The sequence below is a fragment of the Callionymus lyra genome, chromosome 2 (genome assembly GCF_982586985.1).
Source record: "Callionymus lyra chromosome 2, fCalLyr1.hap1.1, whole genome shotgun sequence".
In the NCBI taxonomy this organism is placed as follows: domain Eukaryota; kingdom Metazoa; phylum Chordata; class Actinopteri; order Syngnathiformes; family Callionymidae; genus Callionymus; species Callionymus lyra.
Window position 1 is genome coordinate 18,906,373 of NC_141819.1, and position 20,545 is coordinate 18,926,917.

Consider the following 20,545-nt stretch of genomic DNA (forward strand, 5'->3'; position numbering starts at 1 on the left):
AAAAATTACTTATTTACTTACTTATCGGTACCAAAGACAATTTAGGACAGAGGTCGATCGCCTCACATCAAGAAGGTTCCAGGTTCACTTCCAGGTCCAGAGAGAGCATACTTTTGACCTTCCTGTGTTGAGTTTGTCTCCCTCTGTTGCATGAGTTTACTCAGGGCACTCTGTTTCCTCCTATCGTCCAAAAAACATACAGGGATTGATAGGGAACTTGGGGAAGTTGTCCATAGGAATGAGTTTGTGTGAATGGTTGTATGTCTTTGTTTGCCCTGCGACAGACTGGCGTCCTTTTGAGGGTGTCCCCTGCCTCTCGCCCGAAAACACAGAGATAGGCTTCAGCCCCCCTGCTACCCTCAAAAGGGAATAGGCGGCCGAAAAAAAGAGTGAATTAATGAATGGTTTTTATAAGACATCCAACTCTTGCAGTTATAAAGTAAGTTGTAGTATTAGTGTTGAGACTAATTTTACTGGGACGCCATAATGATAATTAAAAAAAAAATATATATATATATATATATATATATATATATATATATATATATATATATACTGTATATATAATATAAAGGATTGACTAATCTATATATATCTTGACTACAGGAAACTGTGATAGATTAAATTCATTTCAAATTGAAGATAGAGAAGAACCAAAGAAAGACTAAAGATTCTTTGTTACAATCCACTCTGGAATAGCACATTAAGGCTTACATATAGCAACTATGGTTACTGGTGAGATAACTGGCCAACAATTCTTAATTGAAAACATCGTCTCAGTCCTGTTGAATAAAAGAGAACAGGGTGTTATCTTGGCATGTGGTAAGATCTAATATACATTCCCACCTACAGTGTACCTTTCTAATTAGCTTTCCCTTTTTGTTCTGTTTCAGAGCAGGCTCAGTGTTTCTTATTACATCTATTCAGAAGGCATCAGTCACAGAGTCGCCGTCCTTGACACCATTAGATCACTTTCAGCTTGGAAGTTGGTGTCCATTAACCTGCAGTACATCATGAGGCTTTTAATCCCTGCCTATTTCACGCCAGAGAGAAGCCAACTTGAGTGGCTTTTCTCAGGGTGTGTAGGAAAAAAAAAATCTTCTAGTGATTCACCTAAACTTATTTAAATTCAATCAGTGTCCATTACAGAATCACACTTTATATGTGGGTCAGGGATTTCCAACAAGGTAGCACTCAGGAGCAGCATTTTAGCTACTATTAGGTCAACATTTTACATCTCTTTCATTAACAGGATTATTCGCTGAAACAAATCTTTTGGAGCAACAGAATTAGGCTGACTCGTAATGAATATTGCATTGATTCACTCATGCAGAACTCCACTGTTGGCTTTTTTTTTACAATAAACTGTTTTGAAGGAAACTGGAAATCTAAATATATGTTAAAGCCATTCAATTTCCTCCTCAATTTACAGTTTGTTTAATAACTGGTGCAGTGTTCATTTTGAAAGATAAAGCTTGTGATTAATATTCTTGCCAAACGGTTAAGAACTTTAATTGCTGCCGTTCCAAACATTTTGCAATGCGGTTCATTTTTTATGAATATTTCTTCTAAGGCCAGAAACAGTCTTCATTAATGAGAGCGTTTACTGAGCTGAATGCATAATTGGCTGTTGCACTGTGTAAGATTATCTCGTTGAGATTATGAATGCTAATCAACGGGAAAGCCAATTTCTGCCAAGTGTTTCAATTTAGTCAATGACTTGGTAGACGGAGAGAATCTGAGGATAGTTGATCGTCAGGCTAGATACCACGTTCAATCCAACATATGGCACATGTAAGCAGATCCAATGACGAGCATTAAAGTGATAGTTCACTTAAAAACTCATTTTCCACTCGCACTCATGTCGACCAAGGGATGAGATTCTTTTCAGAGAAATCAGTTCCTTTTGAGAGCTATAGGCCAAAAAATGTATATATATATGCGTTTATGTATGTATATATTAACACGTCAGGAATGCCTCACCATGGCAGACATGAATCCTCAAGGAACTCATCGAGGCCTTGAAGAAAACCTTTATCTATCTGGACTAGCACTGATTTGCTGGTAATTAATTATTACAAGTATTCCTCCAACAATGTACTAATGAGGTGAGAGATGTCAATGACTCCTTGGGTCATTCACAAATTATTTGTTGTTCTCTATCCGTTCAGCTCTTGGCTGTAAACCTCCTCAAGCTTTTATTTTCTCTTTGCTTTCTGTGCTATTGTTTCAAAAATAAACCAATAAATGAGGTAATAGATATTTGTCTAAACAAAAGGCTCCTATAATAGGATGATTGTGACTCACCAGACTGATGATTTTACTCACAGATATTCTACCCATTTAGTATTCTTCTCCAAAAACAGGGATGTGTTAGCATGAATGAATAAAGTGACCTTTTGTAGCTACCTTTTACCGTGTCAAGGTCTTTTACATCACTGTTAACGTGTTATTTCACCCGAAATTCTAATTCCACTCATTTTCCCCTTTGTCTACACACCTTTATTTCAGTCAATATGTGTCATACCCGCTTTTTTGGAACATAACATAGTACTCTGAAAAGTATCCCAAGCCTTAGTCGACAGGAGGGTGAGTAGAAATTAAGTTTGTGTTGAGTGTTGAGTTAAGTTTGAATTTTAAGTGAACCATCTTTGCTCACCCTAACCCAGCCTGAAGCTGATCCATAGCAACGCAACATGACGAAACCCTCATGCATCAGACTCTACACGTCTAGTATGATCTTGCCCAGACACTCCCTGCAGGCCCCTGGCGGACAAAACAATGCTTATAAATTAAGGATATTCGCTGTGTTGTTGCGGCTCTGCAACAATGTTGAACATCTGTAGATCAGGATGGATGGCTTGAGAAAATACCTGGATGAGTTTGCATCACATACTACAATCTGTAGACAACATGAGGTCCCTCTCGTTCAGCATGAGGAAATCCAGTGTGCACACTTGCACTCGCCGCATGTCAGACCGCACACAACACATGCTCCATCCTTGGTATTAACATGCATCTTCTAGATTCTTATCAGACGTCATGAGACCAATGAAGGCTCAGGCGCGAATGACCTTTAAGTCTTTTAGGAAAGAATAAAAATCCTATCAGTGAAAGTCAGGTGAAGGTGATGTGGGTAAGATAAGTGCTGCATGTGTGAAGAATGTCGGCGCCAACTTTGTTATCGCTGTTTACAGGCCTTCTATATTCAGATTGAATCGCATGCAATGTTAACATAAACAATTTAAAAAACATACCAACTTTACCGCCAGCGTCGCAATAAGTTTAACACTGTTGTGAACACAGTTGAAATGTGATTCATTCTTAAAGTAATAGTTCACCCAATTTGAATTTCATTTTCTACTCGCCCTCGTGTCGACTAAGGGTTGGGATTATTTTGAGGTTTAATACTGTGCTTTTGGAGTTACAGGGATAAACTCGTTCCGATGCCAATCTAGCCACCAGGGCTCACTCGTCTATTGTCCAAAGAAAGACACAAAAAAGACACACAATAACCTCCACATGCTTGTCTGTAATGTCACTCTTGTATTGAAATCCTGACATTAGGAATTGTGTTGAAGAAATATTGTTAGCTTCTGCAAGAAACAACCTAAAAATGTGTAATTGTTTTAATATTTTCTGAACAATTCCTCATGTTGAGCCTTTAATACAAGATGGACGTTACAGACGAGCACCATGGATGTATTTGGGCGTTTTTGTCCTTTGAAAAATGATTGAAATTTGAATTTGGGGTGAACTATCCCTTAAAGGCAGCGATATAGTGTTGCTGAAATGTGAGCAAACTTGCTGGGACAACACACACAGTAGACAAAAGCTAAACAATTCAGTTCCAGCTAAGAGACAAACAAATCTTATACACAACCGATGGTTATTTTAGCAACGCAATCAAAATGAAACTTGAATACATCTTTATTTTAATAGAAAACTATTATCCACACATGTAAATAAATAAGCAAATAAAAAAAATCTTTAATACTGACCAACTGAACAATGATCAAACAATGTTTCTTTCTTCTAAACGTTTTTTAAATAATCTTCAATTTGTCGTAATTTAAAAAAAAAAAAAGAAAAGAAAGACAGCTTAATCGTTTTAAATACAATGTTAAATCGGTCTATTTAACTATATGGCCCTCATATTATGCTGTCAAGCTAAGTGCTACATCGTTATGTTGCCGTTAAAAAACGGCAGAGAAATAATGATGTCGGCGTAGAATCGGAAAAAGGCAGACCTGCTAGAATTTGGGCTTTGGTCCATAATATATTAAGTTTGTAATGTCTATACTCTTTCCGCTATAGTTTCCTCTCTCCTGTCTGGATCTGACAGCTGGCTCAGGCAGAACAACTTCTTTCTTTTTCCAGCCCCGAGAAAAAAAGAGAAGGAATACAAGTTAAAAGAGAAAGAGGAGGGAGATCTGCCAGGTGGACCAATCAATATTTTGACAGTTCACCCACAGCTTGGTAGAATTGTGGCAGCAGCCTGTCACTCTCACAAACCCTCCTGAGGCCCATTTATGTCGGAGGCTCTTCTGCCTTCCCTCGCCGGCTCTCCTCGTCTCTCCATTTCTACAGCAGGCCTCTCACAAATTCTCTGGCTCGCTCCCGCTTTCTTCTTCTTTTTGGTTTTGATATCACTCTGGAGAGGGAAGAAACGCGCAATAGTGTTTGTCTCCTTCCGCAAGCAGGACCACCCCCTGTGTTTCAAAGCTCCTCAAACAGGCTGAAATATCCGATAAATGTTGCATTTGCTTTTCTCCAGAGATCACTCGCAGCTTATGAAACGACATAACATGCTGCATTTTGGCCGCATCTTATTGCTGGCCCGCGATAACCGAGTGAAGGTATTCTTTAAGGTGCTTTAACTGATGCGACTCCATCTTTCCCATGAGAATCCAAACATCAAGCAGCTCAGGTACAGAACATTGAACTTCTTTCGAAGGAGGACGAAGAGAGAAACTTCACATCTGGCGACGGAGCTGATCAGCCTGAAGAAAACTGCTTTAAATATTGTATCAATTGTTTTTTGTATCCAAAATTTCAGAACTGCATCATTTTTTACATTTGCATTATTGATAGTGCAATATTTTCCAGTGAGATTCAACCTTTTAATTTATTTACAAAGCTGTTATTGGCAGATTCTCTCTTTGTTTTCCCTTTTCCCCAGTAAATATGTTCTTGTCCGAGCCATCTTAGTTCTGTTGATGTACGTACACAACAAGAATCTGATCTTATATCACTCACACTTGTGAATACAAGTAAAAACAACCTCGAAGAGTCGGTGACAAATGTTGTTGGAACTATGGGAGAAATGTTCTTATAAAACGATCCTTTATCGTCAATAAGGTTTGATCTATTGTATCGAAAGGTTGAAATCTTTGGTAATAATGTACTCCTGTGTTGCTCTACAAGACATCTTGAGATGAACCATTATGATGTTTTACACACAAGATCCATCTCAGTGAGGAAATTCAGATCACATTTTATAGTAGCTTAGTGTTAAAATTGGTCCTGTAAACCATTAACCCTCGCGTTATCTCTGGGTCAAGGTGACCCGAAGGCCCGAAAATAAATGTGTCCGAGGTATCCCTTGTGTTGTCTCTGGGTCAACCAACAAATCATCTGTACAATGTGACATGCGGAACAAAAAACTATGTTGTCCAGCAAAAGTTTTTTCCATTTGCTTCAATTTCTTTCCACAGACTTTCAAAGTCAAATTTTATACAACCAGGAAACCATGGTATATTTTTTACAACAGAACTGACTTACAGGAGACAGAAATGTCATTTTCTAAATAGCTGCCATAAATATAAATGACGTGTTTACCTTCTCTTTCCAGAGGAAATGAACAATGAACTCCCTGTTCCATTTAATCATTTCACTCTGAATATATAGTATAAAGGACTTCAAAGATCACTGATTGAAATCATATATTTTTATACACATTATAAATACAAATGTGTCAGAGGAGGTGCAATTAGATGAATCATCAAGACCAGGGGTCACAAAGCGCTTTGACAGCCATTCACACATACTGATGGGAGTAGTAGAGAAAGTTAACAACACAATTGATCACATGATATAGAGAACTTATTACTTTATAAAGTTCTCACCCGTCTGAAATCTCAGCGAACGAGAGGTTACAGGGCAATTATGAGGTTATTGTGGACACCTCCTCCAGGCAGCTGTAATTGTGCCCTGCTTTGTTTAAACAAAAAGTCCTTTGGAGGTTTGAGACTACCAGGATTGATGACACACAGTGACACATCCTTGATGTAGGACCAATCACAGCAGAGTGGTTGTGGCTATCGTAAACAAGATTTAATCTCCAGAATAACAAGGAGTTTTCAGTGGGCGGGGCTTTATCACATTTTCTAAGAGAGAGAAAAAGAGTTTTGTACAAACAGACACATACTGATGAGTACAATAGAGGTCCAATATCTATTTAAGACACACTTAAATCAACACATTAGTTGAACTTCAAGAAAGTAAATACTTAGTTCAGTTTCACACAAGATGCGATTGAACCAACAAGATTTTAGTTTAATAATACGTGGTCATCGTAGTTTTAGTTCACAAAATCATGGTTTAGGTCAAACTGGAAGGGGAGGCTTTTAAATCAGTAACATTAATTCAACATTCTACTCAAGTGTTGAAATATGCAGGGCAGTCGGACTCAAGAGAGTAGTAAATCAAACTGACACCTGAGGTCCTGCCAGCCTGTGAGGTTAGTCCCTCGTTTACTGAGGAGCTAAACTATTTCAAAGACATGGACCTCAATGCCTATTCCTACGATGCAACAGCCGTCATCAGATGATATGTTTTAAAGGAAAACATGATTGTGAATAAAGGAAAATATAAATAAACAGTTGATAAATGGTACGGATATAGTTCTCAAAATAGTAAAAGGACTAAAAATCATCAGAAATTGGAAAAATGACAAAGACTGAGGCTCAAGTTTCCTGCTTTTACACCGACATTGTTTTATTTGTTTACAAAACTTGCATCTGGCTATTGTGGACTTCTTTGCGTATACCTTTGCTCGCATTTAAAGAGATCGATAGTGGATTAAAGAACTTGTTAAGACGGATATTTGGAAACGATTTGCTTGACCTCCCAGGAGTATCTCAAAGCTGGATCTATATATTTAGCACCAAGTCCCAGAGGAAGTTTGTGTTACTGTATAGAGCTGCTCGGACTGGTATTGATTAAAGGGACACACGGTGCCGTTTCAGAGTAATTACCTGTAGACTTTAGTCTCCAGGGAGGGATGCCGAAATGTGGGACGGCTCGTCAGATCATGGGCATGTATCTGCATAAGCGTTATTCATAGAGTCTCTGAAAATCGCGGGCCTCTAGCTTATTACACTATAGTAATTACCTGTTCATGTGAAGTACCCATGAGTGAGATTGGAAGAGTAAGTGGTTAAGCAGTGGATTAGCTAATTCTTAATTAATACCATGTGGTGGTTCATCTTGGAAAATGGACACAAAAGGGAAATTCCTAGATGAAATTAAATGAAGTCATGTGGGATATGTGATGTATTGAGAAATTACGGATTAATATGAATCTCATTTGGCATATATCTTCTGGGTGAAGTACCTTCAAGTATAGCGCAGATACAGTCCCGTACTATACATGTAATGTTGTGAAATACCATTATTTAAAAGAAAATATATACTGATTTAATAAGATTCCTTGTTGCACATACTTAATAGTGCACATCGTGTTGCATACATTTATTTTTTAGAGCAGAGATTGTATGTTTACTGGAGTTTAATTGGCATGACACAATCTGGCAAACGCACAACAAATAACATCACACATTATCAGTTGAGCGCTCGAGTCAAAACAGATTAAACAAATTAAACAGTTCTTAATATGAAGCCTTTGGGTGCTACATGGTTTATTTATTTCTTATTTTGTTTCTTGTTTGACTATCTAAAAATAGTTGTATAGCTCGGTAGCTTAGTAGCGGGTTAGGAATTGAACGTTAGCACACAAATGAAAAGAGGAAAGCCACTGGATTAACATCCATACTACACACAGGAAGAACACAGTTTCATCAAGACATCGAGACAACAGAAGGGATACCACAAACGCATTTGTTTTCAGGCCCAGAGATAAGACAAGCGGGCTAAGCATTATTTTATGGCTCCGTTTTACCAGTTAAACTCTTCAAATGTTTTTTTACTGACCCTCAGTTGTTTGTTGGTCCACTCTGACAACGGGTCGTTATTTTATTTAAATGTCATGATTAACTGAGATCTCATCTGCATTCAACGTTGTTTTATCCAAACAATCTTAAGAAAAAATCATAGACATACGCTAATGAAGTAAATTAAACGAAGAGTGGTCGGTAAATTAATGACAATGTGAGGCTGTACAAGTGTGTAATGCGTTAAAAAATTACTTTGCTAGGTGAACATTCATCAAATAATTACAATCTGTTCCTTTCAGGTCCCCTACAGCAGAAGGAGTGGAAGAGTTCTGGCCATCTGAGCACCCTCTATTCCCTGTAGCACCAGATAAATGAGTTTCCAGTGTAATTTGCAATGAGCTGTACAAAACGACTGGAGCAACTTTTTGTTTATTTATGCTCAGTGAGCGTGTGAGGGCAGGCATTACACAAGGGAAATTCAAAAGCCTTTCTAAATAGGAAAAAAAAGCCTAATGAGTGCAAAAGTTTGGAACCCGCTCTCATTTACAGGCCTGAATAGCTGAGTGGCAGTAACGGAATGCAGCATCCGCTCACCAGCAGCTCAGCTTTTATTTAGAGCTTGTCACTCCATTGTCAGCGGCAATCTGGGGAAAAGTGGTTTGATGTGGGTTTGGATCATAGCGACAGCAACAAAAACATCTGTTACTATGGCGATCAACGCACAAACACAAAGACATGCGCATTTAATCAGTTGTTTTTATGCCCATGCTCGGGTGGCTGTGTGACTGTCCATCAACCATTGGCAAACTGCTAATAGTCTCCTTGTATCGAAGTGACAACAGTGATTGTCGTGCTACTATTATTTAGATTTTTACATTTGTGGGACATTTATTTAACATTTCCATTTATTGGAAAGTTAAGTTAATTTTTAAAAAAATGGGTCATACGAACCTGTGATTCTTTGCACTTCCATCTGAAGGTTGGACTGTCAAAATAATACAGACTTCGAACCAGTCCATGGAGAAAAAAAAGTTTAGGAACCCTTGACCTGTGCCGCTCTAGTAATGTTATTTTAAATACATTTGTAAATTGTTATCTTAAACACCGTTTTGAAAAGATCAGTTGTTTTTTTTTACTGAGGTCTAAACTTAAACAAAACTAACTCCAAGGTGAAATTATCTGTATATGCAAATTTTGTGGGGCGTCCCCCAAGGGATCTATACTGGCACCATTCTTGTTTACTATCCACATTTACAATATTGGCATAGAAAATTCTGATTCATCTCAGTTTCATTTGTATGCAGATGACACAACTATCTTTTCTCGCGCTGGTTCTCCATCTACATAAGGATGTGTACATGTTTTGTGTGTGTATTGTTTACTCTTTTTTGGTCCCTCATGATCGTACTAAAAATAAAAGACGACTTTTAACCGTCATGCCCCCTGGTCCTGTACTCCAGCAGAGAAAACGGTACACTTGCTAGACCTGTTTTTGAATGGCTTTTATCATCTGCAAAAATAGAGCCTTCCACTGTTTTATATAGGTTTTTGTGTATATCTTAATAATATTCTATGTAATATTATGTTAATGTTGTAACTCTGTCTTTGACGCTTTCTTATCCAGGGCTCCCTTGTAAAAGAGATGTCAATCTCAGTGAGACTCGATTGGTTAAATAACAAACAAAAAATAAAACCATCTTGTATTGTTTCCAGCTTCATAGTGTGATTTTTTTTAAAAGCTTTCTTGAGTGTTTTCCCTCAACTTTGCATCATGAACCCTTGACCCCGGGGATCAAATCCATGCTCCTTAAATGGGATATGACACATGACACATTAGCTAGAGCGGAAGGTTTGAACAAGTTGTGACATCTGACCTTCAACGCGATCTAAGACCGTTAACATGATTTCGAGAAACAGAAACTGGTCTATGGCGTTTCGCACCAATGCCCTCCAATAGAAGTGGATTACAGCCTTTTTTCAGCTAGGCACCCAATTTCCTTGGTTATCCGAGGTTGTTCTAGGACTGAGCAAGCATCCCCTCTCTTCATAGAACCCGGTTCCTCCTTTTATGAAGTTTCCTGAATAACCTGACCAAAGAATGTTGACTATACGCACTTTAATCTAATGTCAGTACTAGCACAAACACCGTCTACTGACGACTTGAGTAATATCGATCTTAGCCTTGACCTAATCTGGAAAAATACAATCAAAAATCTGATGCATGCACAAAGTGAACAATACATTGATTACTTAACTTTGTAAACATTTTGTAATCTCACACCTGCTCTTTTGATGATTTTACATGGATAATTGGAGGACAGCGAGATGGCTGTCAGGTTTATACAAGGCTGACTTTTGCCCTGTGTGATACCGAGCATAATCCAGGTGTTGTGATGGACAATTATACAGTCGACAGTGCAGAGCACTCAGTCGTCCCCGGCTCATTTTTCATTACGATTCTATTGCAGCGAGATTGTCAGTTTTGGATTGTTCGGACGCCAATATAGAAAAAAAACAAAACAAAAAAACATTGCTAGGCCCAGATCAGTGTGGACGACTCCATCTGTTTGATATATTCCTCCATGCTGAGGACCAGAAGTAACACGCCTGAGGACTATTTGCATCAAGGTTACTATATCACATTATTGAGTGAATTGTTTGGGAAGCTGTTCGAAAACACTCGTCTCCCCAAGTACGTATTTTAATGTAGTGATGCAGGAAGTGAGGGAATATTTCAAGATCACTCCCTAGAGCCTGAAAAACCTTTGACAAAGGATGCCTGGGACTGTTTGAGCGAAAAGCTGCCTGAAGATCATCAACTCCTGCTGAAATTAATATTATTGGAGATTTTAATAGTTTTTACAATCACAAATATCCATAAAAGATGTTGCTATGGTCTCGAAGTACAATAAAATGAAGAGTGACATTGTGTATTTGACAACTAAAATTAAAAACATCCACATTTTTATCGATGACACCATTGGGGAAAACATAGAAGTTGCAGAAGGCTAACTAAAAACCAAGAGCCACGAGATAACACAAGGATTAATATGTATTTCTTTGGTCGTACAACTTCAACTTCCAGCACTGTAAATCTACACAACTCTGGTCAAACGTGGATGCAGATCCATTGACTTCAATTGTGCTGTGTTGGCACGTCGGACTGAGTCTTCATATAACGAAGCTCAACCTTGACTGAGCAGAGCAACAGTGCCAACTCAGCAATATTCCCATCACACCCGGCATCTGATTTATTCATGCATGGGTTTGCGCTTCCATCTCACAACACGCTGATCCACACAACATTCATATTTCCTCCCATGTTTTAAGTGTTGACTCAAAGTAGATAGATCAAAATTCTAAATTGGCATTCAGACAACTTTTAAGAAAAGGTTGTGAAAGTGTAACCTGATTCAGTGGGTTTTCAATTGTAGTTTTACACCATAGCTAACCTAGTTACGGAGATGATCGACTAGATGACATGTTTTTTTTTTATTAAACCAGAGGGGTTGAAATGGGTCAAGTCAAGTGGGACTCCTGTGTTCGTCTTATTTGTCTTGAGCTGTATATTGTTTTTGTTTGTTACTAAGTGCTTTGTGAACCTGGTCTAGAAAAGATTCTTTACAAATAACCTTTACTTTACTTACTTACTACTTACACAAGTTAAGCTCTAAACTCACTCAGAAATCTTTTCATCCAAAGACCCGAGTTATAACACATCAGCTCTCCATGTTGTTTGGACATTTCTTTCCATTTATTACCACTCCCAGTCCCCGATGATGAGAGGTTTTTTTTTTTACATCATGGCCCGATATGCTCTTGCTCCTGCTCAGTATTCACTCCACGATGCCTCATCACACTCCTCGCCTCTACCATCCCACTCAACTCCTCCATCCCACATTTGCTTGATATCAGAAAAACATCCTCATGGGAGCAGAGTTTGCCTCCTCTATATTTTATGGGAGAAACATTGGCATAATTTAAATATAACTGCTGCAAATTGCATCAAGTCTTGGTTCTGATGCTCTTTTACTCTCAGATGTAGAGTTTGCATTCCTCTATTCAACAGCGTATCCAGCCTGATGAAATACACACAGTGATTCGGCCCTGGTATTACAACATTCTTATTTAAGGCGCCAGTGTGCACAAAGTACCCAGAAATTGCTTTCAGGCAGCCGAATAGCATGAGAAAACCAGTGCGACCCTTGACCTTGACCGATTTTTTTGTGTTTATCTTTTCTCAGTCTGTCCTTGTTATTCATATTTGTTGCTACGCACTGGATTAATCCCTGCAGAGGGATGATGACAAGTAAAGAAAGTTGGGAACAGAAAAGCTCTATAACTAGTACACACATACGTGTGAGGAGAAACCAAAAGTTTGAACTGCTTGATTAAAGGGCGACTAAAGTGTTTCTTAAATTGATCCTGGACCTATAATTGTATCATCAGTATGTGTCTGTCTGTACAAAACTCTATTTTCATTGAAATATTTACATTAGAAAATGTGCTTAAGCTCCGCCAACTGAAAACTCACACTTGAAGTTATATCTTTGTTTACCATAACCACACCCACCTTTGTTGAGATTGGTTAAATGACAAGGTTTGTCACCGTGCGTCATCAGTACTGGAGGTCTTCACCTCCAAAGGCCTTATAGTATAAACAAAGCAGGGTGTGATTACAGCTGGTTGGAGAAGGAGTGAAGCCGTTATTAAATCATTTGGGAAACAGCCACGCTCTTTATTTTTCACTATAAAGTCAGAGGCAAATTTCATATGTGAACAAATACACGTTAGGGGTTAGATCTTGAACTTTTTTCTATGGCTCTCATAACCTCTCATTTGCCAAGATTTCAGATGGGGGACAACTTTATAAAGTTATACCCTCTAAACATCTTCCAGGCTGTTGCTCCTAAGCTTTGAACCATCTTCCTCTCTCTCTGTGCTTGATAAAGTCTACTGACTCCTTCAAGAAAAATCTTAAGACATTTCTATTCGTACAGGCTTTTCCTTGATTTTCTGAGACTCTTGGTCTTGTCTTGGTGTTATCTTGACCTTTTAAGCATCTATTTTATTGAGTATTGTTTTGATTGTTTAAGTGCTTTGTGATATATAAAAAGGCTCTACAAATATAAATTACTTACTAACTTTCTTTAAGCAAAAACCATATAGAAAAATGATACTGTCCTAACTAACTAGAAAAGGTAAAACACACAAATCAGGTCAGGTCCACAAGAGGAAGTAAGATATGACACACTTCCTGAATACAGATGTGTACCTACACAATGACACTGGTTCTGACAAAAATCATGACAACATAGTTACTTGACTCAATTGCAACGCAAATGTCAATGCCTTCAACGTTTTCTCTGAGAAAACTTCTGATGAAATACAGACGTTCAACAATTATTTAAGGCTATAGTCAAGACTGTGACTCTCAGCACTCACTCTGCATTAAACCGGCTCGGACATTGTAGCCCCTAAATTATCCTGACAAAACCTAACTCGGACAAAGTGGATTGCTATGGAAACCATTTTCAAAGTTATTTAAATATATAATACAAATCACTCATATGCAGGTTTTTTATTCTCTGCAAAACTTTTTCGTTAAAAGTTATATCAATCCCTATCTCTACTTATGAGCTCACATAATGCATATTTCTTAGAGTCAAACTGTGTTTAAGAAACTCACTTAGGCATTCATTTGGACCTTGTTTGTGAGATGCATACTTCAGCTGGTAGAAAAATACTAAAGATTACAAGCCTTGACTCACATAAACTAATTTGTGTCCAATATATTGCACATCCAATTCAAACAACGACATTTCTATGAGACCGATATATATTAAAAAACATTTTTTCTTGGATATGTCCCAGAAATGCATGTGCCGGGCTGTTGTACCAATAACAAGAGAAATATACACTAATATTTGCTATTATCGTGTACCATTATTTTTTTTAACTTATCAAAAAATGGGATTGTTCAAGGAGGATCGACATTAAAGGTGTAGAATATTCACAGAATACTATTTACAACAAAAACAACAACATGAATTCACAAACAAATAGAACCCAAAGTGTTGTCAGTCAGAAGGTCATGTACTCTTCCTCCGACTCTCAGTATATCAATTTACTTGGTGACTGTTGAGGATGTGATAGTAGTTTTATGTAGTGTTATTGAGTCGAAAAGAACTGTTGTGATCCCCTGACTTACATTTTTGGTCGTCTTGTTCCCTCCACTGACTCGCAATCCAAGTTCAGGACCATGAAAAAGACAAAAACTTGGATTTCTGTTTCTCAGGTAAATAATAAGTCAAACTCTGTTTTTTGATACGTCATCGCTCTGCTGAACACCACAGTGACCTCAGTAAAAGAAAAAGTTTACCACAATTGCAGAAAAACAAAGTAAGTAAAAGCTGTGTGAGGTGAAGGCTTCCCCCGATTGATGAAGTGCATTCATAAACTTCAATGTTTGACCAATCACAGCAGAGTGGGTGTGGTTTGATCTTCCAAAAGTGTTATCAGTGGGCGGGGCTTAAGCACTTTTTCCAATCTAAATATTTGAATTAAAATAGTTTTCTACAAACAGACACATACTGATGAGTACAATAGAGGTCAAATATCAATTGAAGACACACTTCACTTTGCAGCTTTTGTCTCTCGGGTTGTCACAGTACACAAAACTTTGTTATCATCACCGGAGATTAATGCATGAGATGCAGCTGAAACGAGGGTAATCATAATCAATGATCCCTCACATCAAAATAAGGTGTAAGCATCTAATTTGCAGTCGCAAGAGAACATTCAGAATAGGAAAAAAAAAAAGGGGATGCTCAGCAGCATAAAGAGATAGTGATCGATTGTAGTCGATTTTTCAGTGCCAGAGAAACAAGACCCTTCCAAGTCGGAGGAAAATCCATCAGCCGAAAGACGTCATCCTGCCATAATTAGACCGGCGGCTCAAGATCTAAACCCTAACGTGTATTTGTTCACATATGAAATATGCTTCCGACTTTATAGTGAAGAATAAAGAGCGTGGCTGTTTTCCGAAGCGGCAACGCAGGTTTTTATTACAGCACAATAATTAGCAGGAGAGATAAGTGTTAGACGGGCCAAGAGTGGGAAAGCGTCTTCTCAGGATTTGGACCTAATCCCATTTCTCCCGGCGTACCACTGCATGCTTACACAACTCTTTGAAGTGTAAATTGGACACAAAAGAATAGAATCCATAAACTTTCTACAGTGATGAGTTTGGAGGAAAAAAAAAAAAGAATTCTGTTTTGCTTTGACATGCGTGTTAGAAAACAGCACTGGAGGCAGTCTGTGGCGCAGAAACAACGCAGAAGAGAAAGCAGCAAAGGGCACCGCTCTTCCGCATGAATCATACATTTACATTTTTTCAATAATCTGCTTTCCAGAGACATTAGAATATTTAAAGTGTTTCTAAGTACTGTCATGCTGAATTATTAACGCATTTTTCCTAAACATCGGCTATGCTTAGCCATCATCTGTGCTACTACAAAAGTGAGACATGGAATATTAAAATCACACATGCGCACACACGCGCACACACACCTACACACAACGTTTCCTCACATTTAACGGTTCAAAAGTGCTAATATGACATGGCTCGTCAATAGCCAATAAGTGATTCTGATGTTTTGTCTGATGAGGATGAGACTGAGAAATGATCCACATCTAACACACCAGTCACTTTCTTTTTAAAGGAAACCAAATGTATCAATTCATTTTCGGATAGATAACTTTTGTTCTCAAATGTGTACACCACTAAAGTTTTGTAATTTATCTTCATAGTGATGTTTTCTTTTTTCTTCAGAGTCATTATGTGACAGATTTAGCTGATATATGCAGACAGGATATTTATAAGCTTCACGTATTTGCAGTTGTTTTGCCTGTTGAGTACTTGATGCTCTTGAAAACACTCGTATCCTGAATCTAACGATGTTTAGAAGCGCCTGACGAAAGCTGGAGAGAAAACTTAATTGCTTTCTTTATTTACATTTTCTATTTTGGTCACGACTTTGTCTGCATTTTCAACTGCTCCAAAACAAATTACCATCTTCTTCACAGACAAACAGGAAAACCTTTTGAATTAGCATCAACACTCAGATTCGGTGTTTAGTGCTTAATTGTTTTTAAATGTCTCATTTTTGGGTCGGCAAAGTACATGGAAGGAAGATAACTTACTCACCATAATGTCCAGGGGCAAAAGGTTAAAGGACCTTTTACACCTGACCTCATAGGTGAGGTCATTGGGTGCTACCATCTCTGGGGGTAGGGGTTGTATTTTGAGTGGTAGTTTCAAATATCTAGTTTGATATCATGTTGTAGTAAGTAAGTAAGTAAGTAATATTTGTTTATATAGCGCTTTTCCAGACCAGGGTCACAAAGCGCTTTAACAATCAAAACAATACTCAAAAAAGTATATACTTTAAAGATCAAGATAATACTGAGAACAAAACAGGATTTCCAGAAAATCAAGGAAAAGCCTGAACAAATAGAAACGTCTTGAGATGTTTCTTAAAGGAGTCAGTAGACTCCATCAAGCACAAAGAGAGAGGAAGATTGTTCCAAAGCTTAGGAGCAACAGCCTGAAAAGATTTCTCTCCTCTGGTCCTGAGCCGTGTGCGTGGAACCATAAGTAGATTCTGATCCACAGACCTCAGAGCCCGAGCTGAGGTGTAAGGCTGGATCAGATCAGTGATGTAAGGAGGAGTCTGACCATGAATAGATCTGAAAGTAAGAACCAGAATTTTAAAGTTGATCCTGAAAGAAACTGGAAGCCAGTGAAGAGTTTTAAGGATCGGAGAAATGTGAGTTCTTCTACTTGAGCGGGTTAGAATTCTCGCTGCAGAGTTCTGAATCAACTGCAGGCGAGAGAGATCCTTCTTGTTAAGACATGAAAACAAACTGTTACAATAGTCCAGACGAGAAGAAACAAACGCATGGATTACAAGCTCCTTCATGTTTGATTTTGCTTCCTCTGAAACACCAAAGTCCTTGTTTTATAACTTTGGAATGCAGCCCCCCCCACCTCAATCTTCTGCCATCCAAAGGTAACCACAATGACCACAGAGAACCAGAACCACTAGATGACTTTCAGAGTATTAAATGTAATTTTCTTGTTTAATAAAATATTTTCAGGTAAAGAGCCCAATACTGAATCACGTGGATTGTCCCTCCAAACATCCTTTTTGAACTTACCTGTGAAGAGCATCTATCTTGTCTGGTGATATTCTCTTCAGCAGTTCTTCCAGCAGGTCTGGACTGTCAGATGTCAGACGCTCTGATTTAGCAGGTGGGTTGTGAGCAAACCAGCCAATGAGGAGGCCCAGCACAAAGATCCCTGCAGCTGCTACGAAGTACCTGGAAACATGGAAACGTACCTGGAGAGTTAGTAATGATTTTTAAAAGTAACACCAGCACTTAAACAAAAAGATCAATGAGGTTTGTTGAGTTTCGGGGAATTCTTTATTGTACCAGTCCTGTCTCTGCTGGGTCACGCAGGTGAATTCCATTAACTCGCCACTCTTTCATAAACCAGAGAAGAAAAGAAATCTATGCTCTCAGTAATCGATGTCCTTAAAGCACACAACCTTCCAAAAAACATTTTGTTCCACCAATAGTGTAGATAAAGCCAAACAGTGGAACGATTCGATTTATCTCATGGAATTATTTTTTTTTATACAATATCAAAATTGAGCACACACGCATTTATTTTTCTTTCCATTTTTAACTGCAAGAAAAAAGGTAGCCGTGCCTAAAACAACTCTATAATTTAACTCAACATTTCTACTTCAAACTGCTCAAGTGTCCTTCAAAAATATACTTCATGGTGCTTATTTGTGGTTTCGAGGCACTCACAAGAACAGAGTTACATGCATGTTCTCATGCTAACATCAATGGGTTTAAATTAAATCGATTTCAGAAGGATACAGGAAGTTTCCTCATGCCCAACAAAAGTACATTTTGATTCATCCCAGATGTCTTGGATCTCTCCGAGTGGATTCTCGAATATTTCTTATTGGAATTGATTTAGCTGCACTTTTGTGCGATTTTGTGTTGGACCAACTACAAATACCACATATGACAGATGTGGTATGACAGAATCTCTTAAACCCTTATCTCCACACTCTCGTCAAACAAAACTTAATGAACCTACTATGCACTGTTAGTAAGGATGAAGTAATGATCTGCACAATCTATCATTTGTCATATTTTTAAGGCCAGAATCAGTTAGTTTAGTTATTCGTTTTGTGATGGGCTTGAATCTTCACTAAGCACTGTCTTCATTTTAAGAGCACACTTGAGGGCACTCCGTTTTTGTCTTGGCCAACAATGATCTCAGTGTCTAGACTTGTTCAAGAACTTCTGTCTCATTAAGGCATATCTATTTCTCTATTATCCATACTTCATGTTCTCATCTTCTGCCCTCGCCACCATCCTCTCAATCCACCTTAGAGTTTCCCTACTCACATACTAGAGCTTGTTTCTGACATGAAGATGTTTATCACAATTCATTGATCATTCATCTGCTAATGTTTCAAACCTGCTCTTAGTTGTTTCACTGGCAAGCGTCACGTGAGATACCACACTTCCACCAACATAGCAGGAGCATGTGATGTTTGGATCTTTATTTTGAAATTCTCATGCATTTAGCAGCAAACTTTTTACTGATTCTCCTTAATCATCTGCAAAAAGGGTTTTGGATTGCAAGAGAACTCTTGATTCATTTAAGTGTGTTTAGTTCAATACCTCTTCTACACACTCAATATTGCCTACCCTCCTTTCATCATTGGCTTTGCAGATAAATAGACTGGGTTTATAAACCCAAAGGATCGAAGAGATCATGATTCTCAGAACAGGTGAGCTGCCATGTCGAGTGTTTGGATATATTTCTGCTTTAAAGGATATCTGGTATTGTGTGTTTCTTTAGAATATTTTAAGCAAGAATAGACATGCCTGCAATGAATTGATCAGCATGAACCAGTGTTTCTATTTTCATGGCCCAGAAGATGCTTCTCTCTTCTCCATGATAGTTTTATATTTCTATTCTCTTGTCATTTTCAAACTGAGTGTGTATAAGACACTGCTTAATGAAGACCTGTCAGCCCATGACAACTGCCATGATGTAGTTCTACACCAAAGAGAGGGAGAGAAGGTACATCAAGTATGGCAAGTGATATGCATATATATCAAGTCTTTGGTGGACTACAAGGAATAGCACTACCGTCGATGATTTAAAGCTGAACACTGTAGACTTTTAGTGGACGTGATCTAATAGAAGGTGAAGGATATGATAATAAATATTCTCCCTCTGTTTCAAAGGTCTGTGGCCATCCTGGCTGTAACCAATAGGAGTTAGTGCAATAGTTGGCCTTGGACCTATATGGCACCTATAGTGAGCTACAACCAGTTAAATAAGTGTCCTCATCTGCAAGGCACAGCCTCGATGCTTAACCAATAGAGAAGCTCGTTTAAAGGGCTTTGATTCATCGATAACCTGAGGATTAAACCTGATTCAAGTGCTATACCAAAACAAATATGGGTTCTCCTTATAGCAATGTTGATGGAGGTATAACTTTTTATTTCCGAAGAAAATAGAAGCATTAGACAGAACTACGACTCGTACAAACGAGTTGAAAATGAGCTGAAATCTCTATCAAACTTTTAAAATGAGTCACTCTCAAAACAAGTGCCATTTGGAGAATACATTAAAGCAGCACTGGGTAGTTTTGGCTACCATATATATATACCAATATTTTTGTACTAAAATAACTTGTGATGACACGTTAAATTAAATCTAGTTGAATGACTCATATACCATGACTTGAGGTGTTTTGTGAGAAACAGGCAAAACATACAAACTACACACATAAAGCCCACATGTTGCCTCCCTCCCAACCTTGAGGGTGGTCTTGCTAACCCCTGCATAACAACTTCTTTATAAAATATACTTAATCAAGGTATGTTTGACTTTGATCCGCCCAGTGCAACGTGTCATAAAATACTTTCTATTGCTTTGGCTTGAGGGATAACATTAGTGGTTGGTGAATGATGAGTGAGATGTCACTGCCGAGGATTAGCGTCATCTTAATGAATTGATGTGTTTGAGGGAGTGGGATGAAAGAGGTGAGCAGATTCCCCACTGTGGGGTTCCTGCTTCACTTGTTACGAGAAGTTATTAGCTAAGAGCAGCGGCTCCATTTATAGTGGCATTTTCATCAGACATCAATCAACGTGGAGCTCACTACCAAGAAGGTTCTGTCCAGTGGTAGTAAGTCTCTCATGTCCTTTTATAGGTTCAAGTTGCAGATTTTTGATACTGCTGTTTGAGAGATGACTCATGA

General features: G+C 38.2%; 1 protein-coding gene and 1 long non-coding RNA gene across 2 annotated transcripts in view; both read right to left on the reverse strand.

The window, feature by feature from the left end:
- Positions 1-20,545, reverse strand: part of LOC148085778 (uncharacterized) — a 257,146-nt gene that overhangs the window by 199,322 nt on the left and 37,279 nt on the right. The gene's annotated exons all lie outside the window — the stretch shown is intronic.
- The window catches only part of naaladl2 (N-acetylated alpha-linked acidic dipeptidase like 2), a 250,632-nt gene that overhangs the window by 147,569 nt on the left and 82,518 nt on the right, over positions 1-20,545 (reverse strand). The window contains exon 5 of the mRNA XM_087783862.1: positions 17,400-17,561. Coding sequence (XP_087639988.1) covers positions 17,400-17,561 — 162 coding nt within the window. The remainder of the gene's footprint in view (positions 1-17,399; positions 17,562-20,545) is intronic.